At 52.9% G+C, this 14860-nt stretch overlaps 1 protein-coding gene across 1 annotated transcript; it reads right to left on the reverse strand.

The window, feature by feature from the left end:
• Positions 1-219: 219 nt before the first annotated feature.
• On the reverse strand, positions 220-10578 carry MCM3 (minichromosome maintenance complex component 3). Its single transcript, XM_032185886.1, has 17 exons — positions 10325-10578; positions 10031-10143; positions 9300-9508; positions 8838-8968; positions 8012-8250; positions 7528-7636; positions 6773-6926; positions 6561-6692; positions 5637-5845; positions 5066-5240; positions 4425-4551; positions 3981-4131; positions 3646-3786; positions 3157-3260; positions 2821-2903; positions 2576-2651; positions 220-1775 (listed from the first exon to the last, which is right to left on the reverse strand). Exons 1-17 carry the CDS (start codon positions 10403-10405, stop codon positions 1577-1579), a joined length of 2433 nt encoding a protein of 810 aa, XP_032041777.1. The 5' UTR covers positions 10406-10578; the 3' UTR covers positions 220-1576.
• Between the last annotated feature and the right edge of the window lie 4282 nt (positions 10579-14860).

The following is a 14860-nucleotide window of genomic DNA, read 5'->3' on the forward strand; positions in this document are numbered from 1 at the left end:
CCTTGTTCATGCACAAGTTGGTAAGAAAACCACATCTACCTCCAGCAAAAGGTGTCTGGGTGCATTCATCAGCCACCCACCCCCAAGGCAGCTCTGCAAAGTCATGGTCCACCAAGGTGCCTACAGAGGCAGGGTGGTGGGGAGATGTGTCCCAACCCATCCCTGAGCTCAGTCAGCAGCAGCCTGAAGGCTTTTTATAGCAAATCACGTGAGAAACGGTTATCTGGATGCATTTTATTATTCAGGGTGATACTTATGGTGTCACTGACACAGAAATGAAGGCACAGGAACCACGCAGATGCCCTGAGAAGGGCAAGGACACCAGGACAAGCCTGTGGTGCTCAGGGCCTTCTCCAAAACCTAACCTCAAATTCACCAAGACAAAGTTTAATAAAAATAAAATTAAAAATGTTAAAATCCCAAACCTTCAACAGCTCTGATCACAGAGACAGTTTTGACCACATGTTCAGCTTTTCTTGAAAGCCAGGCCTGGCCATGGAAGCATGCTGGTTTCTAGGAATATCCCATCTCCAGGAATTCGTCTCCTAGACATTCCCAGAAAATCACTCAAGTTGCCCATGGGCAAGGGAAGGCTTTCATGGTTCAGTGTGGTCATCTTCCATGGGACTCAGGAAGTGTTGCAGCAACACAGCCTCAGGGGATGTACAGAGGACGTAGGATCCCAGGCCCCAGAAGTGCTTCTTAAACCCCTGACCTTTCTTAGCTACAGGTTTCCTCCTATTTTACATTCATACAAGAGCCACCCCAGACTAGAGAATGGCTGCAGACCTAAATCCATGCGCACTGGGGGCACAGCTGAGCAGCTCGGAGCACCCCAGGTCCTTCCCATCAACTCCGGGCTAAAAATCCCAGTAGGGCTGCAAAATCCAGCAATGGACCTGACCGTGAAAAAAGTGGGGGGAAAAAAGCTTCGCTATTAATAGTGAGTTTCCACATTGCTTCTTACCATCACTGCTATCGTATATTGGATTACTAAACCCACTTTTTTTTATTCAAAGGCTGAAACCATTACCACCAAACTGTGGAACTTGCACATGGTTACACTGAGAGGGAAAAAAACATATTTTTTAATTAAATGATAACAGAAAAAAAAGGAGGTGAAAAGGCTCCTTCAAGTCTGAGAAGTCCATGTTAGAGTAAAAATATAAAAAAGGATGATTTACATGGGCAAAAGCCCATGGGAGCCCTGCACTAAACCAAACTGGCCTTGAGTAAAATCAGCCTGAGCTCCCCAGCTTGCATAACCAAGACCAAAGCTAAAAACACTTTAAAAACATCAGTAATGTGCACATAAATTCTTCCTTTTGGCTACTTGCAAAACCAAACCTCTTTCCAAATACTCCAGCAGCTCGGAGGTGGCATGTCAGAGAGCTTTCAAGGTTTCCTGGCTTCTTTGGTGCCAGCAATGCACAGCGAGGAACGACTAAAGTGCACAGGCTCAAGCTCCCCAAAGTTCAGCTCAGCCAGATGAAGCATTCAGGAGGGAGATGAAGGTAAATACAAAGAGTCTTCAGGCTAAAAGTCCATGAGAACTCGGGTTCTTCCGCCTCGAGGCTCAAATTAAGAAGATAATGTCATCGGACACCATGATCTGGTTGTCATCTTGCATGTGGGCCAAGGCCAGCTTCACCTCAGGCAGTGAGAAGGGCTCGGGGTTGTCGCGGTTGATGGACTCCATCACGCTCTTCAGGCCCACGGACTGGGCATGGGAAGCTTTGAAGACCTCCAGGAGCGCAGCCTTGAATGCTTTCAACCTAGGTGAGAAGCAATCCCCATCAGAGACCAAACACAAGCTCTTCTTCTCCCTTCCCAGCCAAGGATATCACAGCCCTCGACCATCCCAGAAGATGACCCGGGAGGAAAGCTAAAACCAGAGCTGGGAGCACCCACCAGAAGCCTGTTTCAGAGACTTGGATATGCCCCCAGAGCTGCTGCACCCACCCCACATGTCTCCAGCCCGTGGATACCAGCTCCAGGCCTGGGGCTGACCCAGCCCTGCCTCCTCCTGCACCCTCTCTGCACCCACTCATTCACATCCAGCTCCAGCATCTGGCTGCAGTCACCACCTGAGGCATGGTGTTATTAAGCAGAGCACCCTTTAGTCCAGCTGAGATGTCCCCTGGCTGAAATTCAGCTCTCCAGGATAGAAACCAACGTTTTGGACAAGAGATTGGACCAAACAGCTGAGGTCTAAGCAGCATCATAGCCTAAGCAGCAGCCTCGTGACTGCAGGGAAGAAGGGAACTGACTCTGCTCGCATCCCAGACAAAAGGCAGCAGCCCCAAATATTGAGAGCTGCAATTACCAGCACCTCAGGAGGCACTGAACAGAAATCCCCTCTCCAAATCTAACTCAGGCTGCCCCTGCTTGGCTCACACAGCTGGGAAGATGCCACCATGCAACCCTACAACATGCTCACAGCTTTCTGCAGCAAAAAACCCTCCCACACCTGAGCTTTATGGGTATCAAAGCAGGAAAGGCTCAACCAGCTCATCCCTCCACGACTCTGGCAGGACAAACACCTCCTCCTGCTGCTTCTCCAGCCCCCACTCACCTCGGATCAGCCAGCTCCGGCTTCTTTGCATCGCCAGAGGCCGAGGCTTCGGGTGTCTTGGGCGTATGTGCCTGGACTGGAGGAGGAAGAGGAGTTACCTTCAGCCTGCCTGGCGCCCAAAGAGCCAGAGAGCCAAAGCACGAGCTGCAGCAACCAAACCAGGCTGTGCTCGGCCTCTCTGGATGGGGTGGGTGAACCCAAACTCCCAGGAGATACCACACACCAACAAAACCCCACCGACTCACCCTCCGGCATCTCCTGCTCGGCGTCGCTGAAGTCATAGGGGTCATAGGACTCCTCCTGGCCCTCCGTGCGTGCCTTCTTCCTCCTGGGTGAGGGAAGAGGAGGTCACCCCTGATCCAGCCCAAGCACACACCTCAGGAGACCCCCTCAGAGCTCTTTCAGGACCACACGGGGTAGTTGTGGCCTGCGGGTAAGCCCAGGGCTCATCCACCACCCCCTAGCCACAAAAGTTGAGTTTTAGGGCTGTCGCCAGTGGCTCCCCTATTACAAGTTTGGGCCAAATGATCTGCTGGGTTTAACGAAACGGGGAGTATTTCCCCAAGGCCTGCCGTAACTACCTTTGCTTCCTGCCCTCCTCCTTGGGCTGTGTCTCCTCGTCCTCCTTCTCGGTCTCCGAGTCATCCTCCACCTGTTTTTTGCGCTTCTTCTCCTTCTCCAGCACCTGCACAAGGGTGGCAGGCAGTTCTCAGCCCCCTTGCAAGGTGAGTAGGATCCCCCCCATCTCTCTTCCCTCCAAGAGCTCCACCCCGTTTGCTCCCAATGCAAACCTGCCCCCTACAAGACCCTCCCGAGCTTCATCCATCCACGCAGACCTGCCGTGAGTTTTGGGGCTCACCAACCTCCCCCAAAGCCTTATTCTGCATTCCCAAAGCCTTTTGCAGCTATTTTTGGGGTCTCTCAGCACTGCATGCCAAGATGCATCCTTCCCAACCAGGCAGATGGACACCAGCCCCGCGTGCTCAGCCTGCACTTGCTGACCACCCAAATCTGCCCCTTTTAATGACCCCTGCGGGACCCCACAGCCACTGAGGGACGCCTTCCCCCACCTTTTTGAAGTAGGCAAACTGCACCAGCTCCAGAGCCGCCTCCGCGTCCTGCAGGTCGACCGTCTTGTTCATCCTGGCCTTGGCGTGGGCCGTGGAGAGGCGGATCAGGGTCTCCAAGGTACGGGCTGTGACCGGGGAGGTCTGGGGTGAAAAAAGAGGCAGAACCCATGAAGCTGTGACCCCCTAATATAGCATCTGGTTCACCCCTTTTACAACCCCAAAAGGGCCGCATCCAGACGACCTTCACCAGTCTCTTCCACTTCTGTGATCCGAGGTGGAAAAGACCCGTAAGGGGAGAGGTTTCCCTGCTCCTGGCACGAGTAGAGGGAGCTCACCCTGGCGATGTCCGAGCTCATCTGGTTCTGGCTGCGCAGGCGGGAGTACTCCTCCGCTATGTAGTTCGCAGACTCCTGGGTCAAAACGGGCTTGATCATCTTGGCTACGTGGATGTACTTCCTCATGAACTCCATGCTGACGATCTTCTCCCTGTGGGACAACAACACACACCCGTGTCCTTCAGGAGAGCAGAGAGGATGAGCAAAGGGTGCGTGCAGAAGCAAGGCTGCATCCAAGGAGGGCACTGCCCTTCATGGGCATCCAGACACGTGGAAAATTCAGCTCCAGATGTTCCCCATCACCTGCCTCACCATCAGCAACCAGCTCCAGCACCCCTGTCCCCAGGGGTAAGCCACCAGCTGGGTGCTCCAGCCAAACCCATAACGTTTTGGCATCGACTTGTCACCCCCAGAGAGCTACGGGGGCACGGGACAGGGACTCACTTGCGGCGATTGGGGCCATGCAGGAGGTCGTCGTGCTTCTCGTACACTTGGAGCTCCTGCTCCTCCTCTTGTGCAAAGTCAGGGTCGTCCGTAGCCAGGATCTCCACGGCACTGCCCAGGGGCATGGCTGGAGAGGGGAAGGTTCCCAAAAACAGAGTTTTAGCTTCCCGCAGCCAGAAGCCACCTAACTAGTAACTAGCAGCACTCAGCAAAACCAGACACTGAACCCAAAGAGCTGCCAACAGGTGACAGGGCAGAGAGGACAGCCACGAGTCTGGGGTAGAAAAGTTCACCAAGGACTTAGAGCAACACGGTGCTGCTCTTCTGCTCTCCATCTCAAGACAAACTCAACCCAACAGCTCTTCTCCTGGTGCTCCCACCCAGAGAAGCTTGGGTTGTGCCTCAACACAAGGAGCCCAGCTACCTCCTCCCCCATCCCCTGAGCCACACCATCCAAGACAAAGATGGGCACCAGCTAGAGGAGGGATGGATGCTCTTTTCCTCAAGGTCACAGCAAAGAAATGACCAAGATCCCATTGAGGACAAGGGTTCAGTCTCTTCTTGCCCCAAGCAAAAGAGAAGCAACCACAGGCAGAGAAACCCCGTAACTTCTGGGCTCACACATGGCAGGAGAAACTCACCGTCCCCGTCCTGCTCGTTGGGGTTGCGGTAGCGGTGCATCCGCAGGACGTGGTCCGAGATCTCCCTGTCCTGCTCAGGGTCCATCTGGTCCAGCACGATGAAGAGCAGGTCGAAGCGGGAGAGCAAGGAGTCCTGCAGGCCGATGTTCTCCATGGGCGTCTTGTACTGGTCGTACTGCAGGAGGTTGAAATGAGAAGATGAAATAAGGTTGTGAGACTCTCACAACCCAGACAGCTGAACACTGAAGACACCACGCTAACCCCAGCTTGCTGCAGCACTAAGGCTGCTTTTTCATCCACAGAGATGGCTATAGCTCTCCCTTGCAAGGAAATCTCCTATTTTTTGTGATCCTAGGTCAAACACCAAGCCTGGAGGTGACACAAGACACCCAGGCACCCGAGCCGGGCCGAAAAACCCCACAACCCCCCAGGAGATCCAAGCAAACAAATTCTCAGCCCCAAGCACCCCAGTCCCACTCCCAACCACATCTCCATTTCTGGGAGACCTTTGAGGTTTCGCCAGCTGCCTCCACCACAAAAACAGCCCCCAGCAGCCTTCCCCAGCACTCACCCGGCCGTAGACGGGGTTGGCGGCCGCCAGGACGCTGCAGCGGGAGTTGAGGCGAGCGTGCATGCCGGCCTTGGCGATGGTGACGCGGCCCTGCTCCATCACCTCGTGTATGGCCGTGCGGTCGATGTCGGACATCTTGTCGAACTCGTCGATGCACACCACGCCCCGGTCTGCCAGCACCATGGCCCCCGCTTCCAGGCGCCGCTCGCCTTGGGGGTGAGGGAGAAAAAAAGGGGTCAGGACACGGCGGATGAGAAGGAAGCCCCCAAGGAAGAAGGCGAGCCCCAAGCCAGCCCCCACAGGGGGTACGCCTGGTAGAACAGGAGACCACCACCCACCAGAGGTGGGGAAGACACCCCTAAAACACCGTTAGCATTGCCCTCAATCATCTGGACAAAGCAGGTCCTGCAAATGCCACCACAGAGAGGACAAGTCTTAGGAGGAGCGGGTGAGGGAGCTGGGCTTGTTCAGCCTGGAGAAAAGGAGGCTCAGGGGTGACCTTATTGCTCTCTACAGGTACCTTAAAGGAGGCTGTAGCGAGGTGGGGGTTGGTCTGTTCTCCCACATGCCTGCTGACAGGACAAGGGGGAATGGGCTTAAGTTGCGCCAGGGGAGTTTTAGGTTGGATGTTAGGAAGAACTTCTTCACTGAAAGGGTTGTGAGGCATTGGAACGGGCTGCCCAGGGAAGTGGTGGAGTCACCATCCCTGGAAGTCTTTAAAAGACGTTTAGATGTAGAGCTCAGTGATATGGTTTAGTAGAGGACTTGTTGGTGTTAGGTCAGAGGTTGGACTCGGTGATCTTGGAGGTCTCTTCCAACCTAGATGATTCTGTGAAACAGCAGGCCTGGACCTCATAGAATCCCTCCCAGGTATTAACCAGCATCCCTCCACCAGTTCCCACTGGGAACCAGCCCGTTCCTTACCAGTTTCTTGGTCAGTGGTGATGGCAGCAGTCAGGCCGACGCCGGAGGAGCCCCTGCCGGTGGTGGCAATGGCGCGGGGCGCAGTGCACAGCACGTAGCGCAGCAGCTGGGACTTGGCGACAGAAGGGTCTCCTGAAAAGGGGAAGATCTATCAGCAACCACCACCTCGATCCCACGAAACCTGCTTCAGCCTCTCCTCTGCCCAGCCAGACCTATCAGCAAGATGTTGATGTCTCCTCGGATGCGGCTCCCGTTTTCCAGGATTTTCTCCACCCCTCCCAGCAGCATGCAGAGGATGGCCTTCTTGATGAACTCGTGCCCATGGATGCTGGGCGCCAGCGACCTCGCCAGCTGGTCAAAGATATCCTAGGGCAGAAGAGGCAAGGCACAGCCCGTAAGAAACATTGTAGCAAGTAAGAACAAGGAGCAATTCTTCACAAGTGCATTTCAGCACAAAAAAATGAGATTATTCCTATCGCAGAGCCACACTAGAAAAATACTCCAACATTATTCTGTTAAGTAATCTTTATCAATGTGGTTTTGAAGTCCTAGACCATCCAGCAAGCACTAGAAGCAGCAAACCCCATGAGAATAAGGTTTTATCCTTTCCACACTATAACGCAAAGAGGTGAACAGAGGACCAGGCTGGGGCTGCCCCCATTCCCTCCCTAGCCCAAGGAGTGGAATTTTGCTGTGTTCCCTTTCAGAGATCCACACTGTCACCTCATTCTGTTCTTGGGTTTGAGGAGGGAAGATGGAATTCTTCTACAGAGGAACTTCTCTGGCAATCAGCTAGCAGAGTTAGGGCACAGACAGATCTCTATCTCGACAGCTATGCACAGCAGAGCTGCCAGCAAGCTTTGCTACAGAAGCAGCAACAATAAAAACCTAACAGGAATTGGCAAAAATCTAGGCAGAAATGCAAAGAAAGCAAGTGGAAAATCGTAGAAGGCAGACAAATCAATACCTTGGATCGACTCTTGCTGAATCTCTTGATCTTGGCCACATCAGTAGCAGAGTAGAGAGGCCGAGCGTCTTTGCTCATCTGCTTCACGTGGCAGGCAATGAGGATAGTCCTGGGAACGTGACACAGCCCTGGTCACACACCTGCAAACCTCACCGAGCCCATGCCACAGCAACAACACAGCAGAAGCTTCCATGGGATCATCTTTGGCTCTAGGAAGTCCTAGAGAGGGATGGGAAGCTCCGAGAGCTGTAATCCCTCTGTCTGCCTGCACTGCTCCATCCGTGGAGCATCTTTAAGAGCTCCCAGCCCACCCTATGGGCATCTGGAGCTCACAACTCAACACTGATCCCAAGGAGCAAACCATTTCCAAGTGATTTAAGCCAACTCTCAACTCAAGTGATTTAACCCAGCTCTCTGGTGGCCACCTCCCTGCCCTAAACCTCCTCCTCCAGCGATGTGACCCTACTAAAAATGGGATGCTCACCTGAAGGTCCCCGAGGTGTAACCACCTTTCTTTCCCGGCAGGCAGCGGTACGTCCCCACCACCTGGATGCGGTCCCCGGGCTTCACCTTGTCCACCAGGTCGTCGTCCAGAATGACGTCCACCGAGCGCGGGAGCTGCCCTGCCGGGGCCTTCTCAGGCATCTCCTGGATGGTGATGGTCTGGTGGTCCTTGTAGACCGAGAGGCCAAACTCTGTCTCCAGGGGGTTGTTCTCTTCATCCTTAAGGAGGAAGTAAAAGGATTAGCAACGTTTTTTTTGGGAGCACAGGGAAAAGGGACCAGCACACAGAAGACTACTGCAAGTTGTTGCCAGAGCCTGGGGGTCACCAGCTCCCCAGATCTAACCCTGCTGGTCCATTAAGTCCCTCCAAACCCTGTCCCTAGCACAGGTGGTGGTAACACATCATCCACGCAGAAGGTGTGGGCAATGTGGACAATGCTCAGGTCATCCTTTTCCCTCCTTCATTCCCTTTTTGCCCGAGGGTCCGTGTACCCTCTCCAGGGCAGCACTGACATGCTCACGGGTCCCAGAAGACACAAAACTGGCTGACATCCCACCAAGAAGCCAGCTGAGCATCCTACAGCAGAACTAAGATCATAATTGGCATTTGCTAGTGAGTCTGGTGACCAAGAAAAACCTTTGTTATCCGTTCCTAAGAGTTTCCTCAGACCATCACACTTCACACGTGGTGTGCCCTCCATGGCCACATCAGATGAAGAAGCCCAAAGGTATCTGAGACCCTCGGCTCAGAGCTGGTATGTTCTCCCCAGAGGAAGCTGCTGACACTTCCCACGAGGCCACCTCACCTTTGTAGGGTAGACAGAGCTGGATGGGAAAGCATCCAGGGACGTCAGGTCCGTGTAGCGGCGCTCGATGGTCTTCTTGGTCGCGGGGCAGTAGTGGACGCTGCGGACGACCTTGGGACGAACCAGAGAGCCTGGGTTGGGAAGGAAGAAAGGTTAGGGGCAGGAAAATCCCACCTGGCTGTCAGCAGGCAATGCCCAACGGGGTTGCCACCATTTGGGACATGACCTCTGGCACCCAGGGTCTGTTTTGTGCCAGGATTTGCTGAGTTCATTCCACAAAGACCACCCCAACATCCAGATCTTCTCCAAGTCCCCTGTCCCCCTCACACATGGTGGACTCCCTGTGGACAACCCCTCCAAACCTGGTGGTAGAAGCCCTCCAAGCCCCTCCACAGCAAACACCTCGACCTCCTCAGCCCGCACAGCTACACCACCTGCACCCAGACACGTCCCCGGGCTCACATTTTGTCACGATGCCCTCCACGCACACGATGCAGCTCAGGAAGCAGGCGGTCAGCGTCCGTGGTGAGACGTGCTTGGAGCCAAAGCTGCCCTCCAGCCCGATGTAGAAGTCCTCGTACTGCTTGGCATAGGTGGCATCGACGGAGGCTACGAAATCCTTCAGAGCACGCTGGAAGGCGACGAGCTCCTCGAAGGCGTTGTTCAAAAGTCTGCAACAGAGGGAGAGGATGACCAGGAGCTGCAGGTATGCTGGCAGCCCCCTTCTGCCCTTCTCCACAAGCAGCTCTGGGAAAGCACTCAAAGCTCTTCCAGGTGCCTCCACACACTCAACATTTACTGAAAATGTGAGGCAAAAACAACCTAAGCTCCTAGCCACCACCAGCCAGGAGCTGAAAAATAATCAATCCTATCTGAAAGACTTCTGAAAAAGAATCAGTCATATCTGAAAGACTTCACGTGTACTTAAACAGACCCGCAAGCTCACTCAAGAATGCCCCAAAATTGTAGAAACGGGATGATTTGCATCACGCAAGCAACTGCTGCTTGCTACAAAGTCTTTCTGCCAAATGAATGAGCGGCGAGCTCGGAAGGGATGGATGTGACGGGGAAGGAGAAGGCCCTTCCACTTTTCCAGAGGCCCCTAAATCCCTGTGGAGCACAGGACAGGGTCTGGCCCTTCTTGGCCAAACCCCAGGGACCCGCAAAGCCACGGGGTGCCCGGCCCCACGCACCGGCTGGCTCTCTTCTCGTTCTTCCGCCGCAAGTCGTTGATGCTGACCAGGAGGCGGTACTGGTTCTCACTGATCATGTCGCGCACCTTGCTGTGATAAACCCCTTGGTCTTCCTGCGGGAGGAAAAAAAAAAAAAAAAAAACACCAAAACCCCACAAAATACAGGTTTGCATCAGTTGTGCTGAACAGAAGATGTTGGGGAGGAGGGGGAGGAGGGAAGGGGGTAATCCCCACCGCCAGGAGGAAGGGATGCAGCACCCCATCCGCCCTATCCCAAAGCACCCCCCTCCTCACCTCATCATCCAAAAAATCGAGGTAATCGCGCTGCGCCTCCCGCAGCTCCGCATCCTCCAGCCCTCCCGCCGGCGCCGCCATGCTGCTGCTGCTGTTGCTGCTGCTGCTGCTGGGGGCCGCCGCCTCCGGTATCGCAAGGTGAAGAAGAAGCCGGAGGAACCGGTAAAAATGGGGGGAAATCGGTAAAAAGCGAAAGGCACCGGCTAGGACCCGGTACAGGCCCCAAAGCGCAGCGCAGCCGCCGCGCGCCCCGCTTGGCGCCAAACCCGGGAGGTTTCCCGCCAGCCGCCGGGCGCCAGCCAATGGGAGCGCAGAGGGAGGGCGCGGGAGTTTGACGCGCCAAAGCGCCAGCCAATCAGCGGCCAGAAAGGGGCGGGCGGGGGCGCGCTTTGGGCTGCCGGCGGGGGCTGCGGCGGCTGGGGGCGGGGATCGGGGATCCGGGACCAGGGACCGGGGATTTGGGATCAGGGATCACATAAATGGGTATTTTGGGAACAGGGATCACGCAAACTGATATTTTTGGAGGAAAATACCAATTTCTTCTTTTATTATCTTTTTTTTTTTTTTTTTTTTACTTTGTGTCTCCGGAAAGCCCCGTTTCCGGGTGTTTTCGCCCCAAAACGTGCCGGCTGGGTGTTTCTTTCCCCTGATTTTAGTTGTGGATGACATTTTCTTGGGCTTGCTCTTTTCTTTTTTTTGAAGGTTTTGGAGCCAGGGGTCAACGCAGAGACCCCTCTGTGCACAGGAACCCACTGACACCCCTTCAAAAGGAACGTATTACATATATGATATATATTACCCCCTAAAATTTATTATAATATAACCCCCTAAGAATAATTAATCCAAACCGTTATAAAAAAAAAAAAAAAAAAAAAAAAAAAAAACCAAGAAAAAAAATGGAAAAGCTGGGAAAAGTCAACGTGTCACAGCAGGCACCCCACCCAGGCTGTGTCCCCAGGTGCTGTTTTAGCCAGAACCAACTTTTTGGGGTCTGCTGATAAATACTGACCTGGGACAGAGGCGTTCTCTGCAATCCTGTGACCTGCAGGAGATGCTGGAAGCAGTTCCTGCCCCATTTCTCCTTTTCCTTTCACTTATCTGCACCCGATCCCTCTAAAATGACAGGGAATATTATTATTAACCAACGTCGCTAGTTTAGGACATGCGTTGCACAAGTCCTCCTGGAGATGTGTCCCACTTCTGCAAGTTATTGTTTGTTCTTTTTTTTCATGTTTTGCATCAGAGTGGAAGCTCAGATTTTCCTTCGCACGGTGTTGGGCCCTCCTCTGGAGCAACTTGATGGAGTGTTATTGCATTTGGCAGGGTGGCAGGAATGAAGGATCTCATGCTCTGTTGCTGTTTTCTCTCTATTTTTCTCCTCTCTCTCTCGCTGCTCTAGCTCCAGAGCCGCTCTCCGCAGCAGGAGCAGCCTCCCTGCTGCCTCTCCTCAAAGCCAGCCCTTCCCGTGATTTTCTGGAGATTTCTCCTTTGCGTTGCAGGTGACTTGAGACAGGGCAGCAGGAGAGAAGTGACAGCAACCAGAAAAAGCCCTCGGTGTGCCCCTGTGTTAGCAAGAAAAGTCAAAGTACATAAACTGGGGAGGAATCAGTCCGGGTGTAATTCCCAAAAGGAAGCATAATGTATCCTACAGATGTCAGAACCCGGCATTAAATTGCAGCTCTGAGATGTTTTCTCTCTCTCTCTGCAACAGATGATGCATTAAATCCAGCGATGGGGGCAGCCTGCTGGCTTTGCTGCAGGTAAGAGCTGGCAGAAACCTTGCTTAGAGGGCAGTTCCTCGTGCCCATCTGGCCACAAAACACCCAATGAGTTCAGCTGCCAGCCAGCACGTTCAAAGCCAGAGCAACCAGGGTCGGATTCACACCCACAGATCTACATCACAAATAAATCTCATCCATATTTTGGTTCCTTGCTCTCCAAACAGGTCCCAGCCCGAAGGTGCCGAGCGTGAAGGGAAAGAGCAGAGAGGAGCTGCCAGGAACCCTCGCTCCTGGCCGCAAGGTAATGAGAATTAGGGCTAAAAATAGCTGCCCGTTGTTATTCATGACCGTGCCCTATAGCAACTGCTGCGGTGCGTGGCTCTTGTGTGAATAATTAATTGCGACAGGGCGAAGACAATGGGACGGAGAGGTGGAGGTGGCCGCAGGCGGGTTGGGACCTGGGCACGGCCACGGAAACACGGTGGGTGGGGAGGGATCCCGTGTTTTAAGCCTGTGTCAGCCAGGAGCCAAGCAGGACCTCACAATTTTGATTTAACTGTACCTGTGCTTACCAAGAAGTTCCAGGTTTATGATAAAAAATATTAAAAAATAAGCATTCGGGGGGGAGGAATTAAAATAACAAAATTTGAGTGCTCGTTTCTGGGGCTTGTGCAGATCTCTGCCTTTCAGGGCTCGTTTGGGTTCCGTCCCACATCTCCAGGGAATCAGCGCCCCGATGTCGTGCCACATTTCAGCTGGTTCTGAGCAGACCAAGCAGAATCACAGAGATATTCGGGCTCCTTGAACCCACTAAAAAAAAAAATATATAATAATGGAATTAGGCACCTAAATGCATGGAGATCCTGGGCTGCAGAGCTTGCAGAGAAATGAATGAAAGCCCGGAAGAATGACAGGTGATCATAGGAATAATGTCCAGGGATGAGTTGCACCCAAGGGGTGCTGAGCAGAATACCTCAACTGCACCTGTTTACAGCGTGCATTTTCCTTACCTCTCTATCTGCACGTGCACAAGGTTTCTGAGATCCCTTTATGGGATCCCTGTGGTCCCTCCCAGTTTTTTTTCCCCTTGGTTTAACTAAAAATCAGTTTCCACAGCAGAAGTCACTTTTCAAGTTGCCATCTATTAGCTTTCCCTCATGCTGAGCAACCTTATCTCGCCTGTTTTGGGGAGAGGCTTGTGGTTCATTCACAGCTCCAAAAACGAGGAGTCAGCACCCCAAATCCAGCAGTGTCACCTCATCGTCAGGCAACGCTTTGCAGTGGAGCTTTTAAATATATTTGTAATAAAGCACAAGTGTAATGACGTGGAATAAATGGGGAAAAAAATGCTTTTTGTAATTGTAACAATATGGGAAAATTAAAACTACCCGTGATGTGGTTTTGTCGGTGTAAATTTTAAGTTTTGCAGGGGATGTAAGGGGTTCGTCCGCTCTGGCTGCCCTCCAGCTGCACTTGCAGCAGCTGAACCCAAATCAGGGAATTTGCCCTTGCAAGAGGAGAGCCATGGTGACTCTTTCCCCTGCAGGACCGAATGTGGAAGATGTAATTCGGTGCTGGCGGAACCCTTCTTAATCCTCTGATCTGACCTTTTTTAGGTTGAGGAATTTCACCCGCTCGCATCTGCACCGTCTGAGGCATTTCCAACATCACTTTCTTGAAGTATTTGCTATTCCCACGCGCTCTGGTAAATCTTTAAACTGATCTCACTCTTTTTTTTTTCCTGACGTCTGGGCAGAAAAACACTGAAGACAACTATCAGTGTAGCTGGACGGGATATCTGTACTTCAACACACCGGGAACTGCTTGTATCTCCCCAGGAGAGCACAGCAAGTAGGTAAAAAGCTAAGGCTCTGACCTTCAGCATACTGGCACGCATCGTGGCCACCTCCTTGCTTCCAGGAGCAGGAAGCCTGGTGTGCCCGGCTCTGCTTTCCCTGCTGGGAGCAGCTAGCACGGCGTTAGCACAGCCTGTAAAACCTTGTGGTCCTGCATCTGATGCTCAGCGCCTCCCGGATCCCGTGGGTGAATCGCTCCCTCCTGTCGTGCTGGAGGAAAAAAGGGCAATTAAATACAAATTAATCATAAATAAATATATTTTTTTTTAAAAAGCTACCCACAGGCCATGATGGAAAATGATTCCCCGGGGAAACAAAGCCCGAGGAGAGGCTGAAGCACCGGCCAGGAACACGTCTGCAGAATGTGGCAACCCCGCCGTGTTTCCAGGGAAGTCCGGGTGGCCCAAATATAGATCCCCAGAGGTTGTGCCTTGCTATTTCTGGCTGCTCATCTGCTGTCATGAGTTCTGACCGTTCCTACAGACAGTGACAGCTGGCTCTTTTTATTCCTCATTTTCTTTCCTCCCCTCCCCAAGCCCAGGATTCACCGATCTGTATGCAAACCACGAAGCAGGGATGCTCCCGTTGATTGCTGGTGATCTCAGGACCTGCTTCTGGCCACGAGGCAGGATCCAGTGGTCGCTTCTCCAAGTGATGCCCGGTTCTGGGAGACAGGGAGCTGCAGCAGCACATGTGGCAATGGGGTTAGACCCCATTAGCAATCCTCATCTGACTGTCACAACTTGTGCTCAGCCCCACTGAGCCGTACTCAGTGCTTCCCTCTGACTGCGTGGGCTGGGTTGGGTAACCCGGGGCTTTTAGGGCTGTTTTTCTGAATTATTAGTTGCAGAAAGCATAGAAACAGGATTCAAAACTATTGCAAAGGATTCACGTAGCCCAGCACCCTGAGACTTGCACGTGTTCTTACAGAGGAACAAGAAATAAAAAGAAAATGAAAA

This window comes from Aythya fuligula, chromosome 3 (genome assembly GCF_009819795.1).
Source record: "Aythya fuligula isolate bAytFul2 chromosome 3, bAytFul2.pri, whole genome shotgun sequence".
In the NCBI taxonomy this organism is placed as follows: domain Eukaryota; kingdom Metazoa; phylum Chordata; class Aves; order Anseriformes; family Anatidae; genus Aythya; species Aythya fuligula.

Coding starts and splice junctions, on each gene's coding strand:
- MCM3 (XM_032185886.1), bottom strand. CDS start 10,405: ATGGCGGCGCCGGCGGGAGGGCTGGAGGATGCGGAGCTGCGGGAGGCG. Junction 3,787..3,980: donor TGAGCTCGGACATCGCCAGG/GTGAGCTCCCTC, acceptor TTTTCACCCCAG/ACCTCCCCGGTCACAGCCCG. Junction 3,261..3,645: donor AGTTTGCCTACTTCAAAAAG/GTGGGGGAAGGC, acceptor ACCCTTGTGCAG/GTGCTGGAGAAGGAGAAGAA.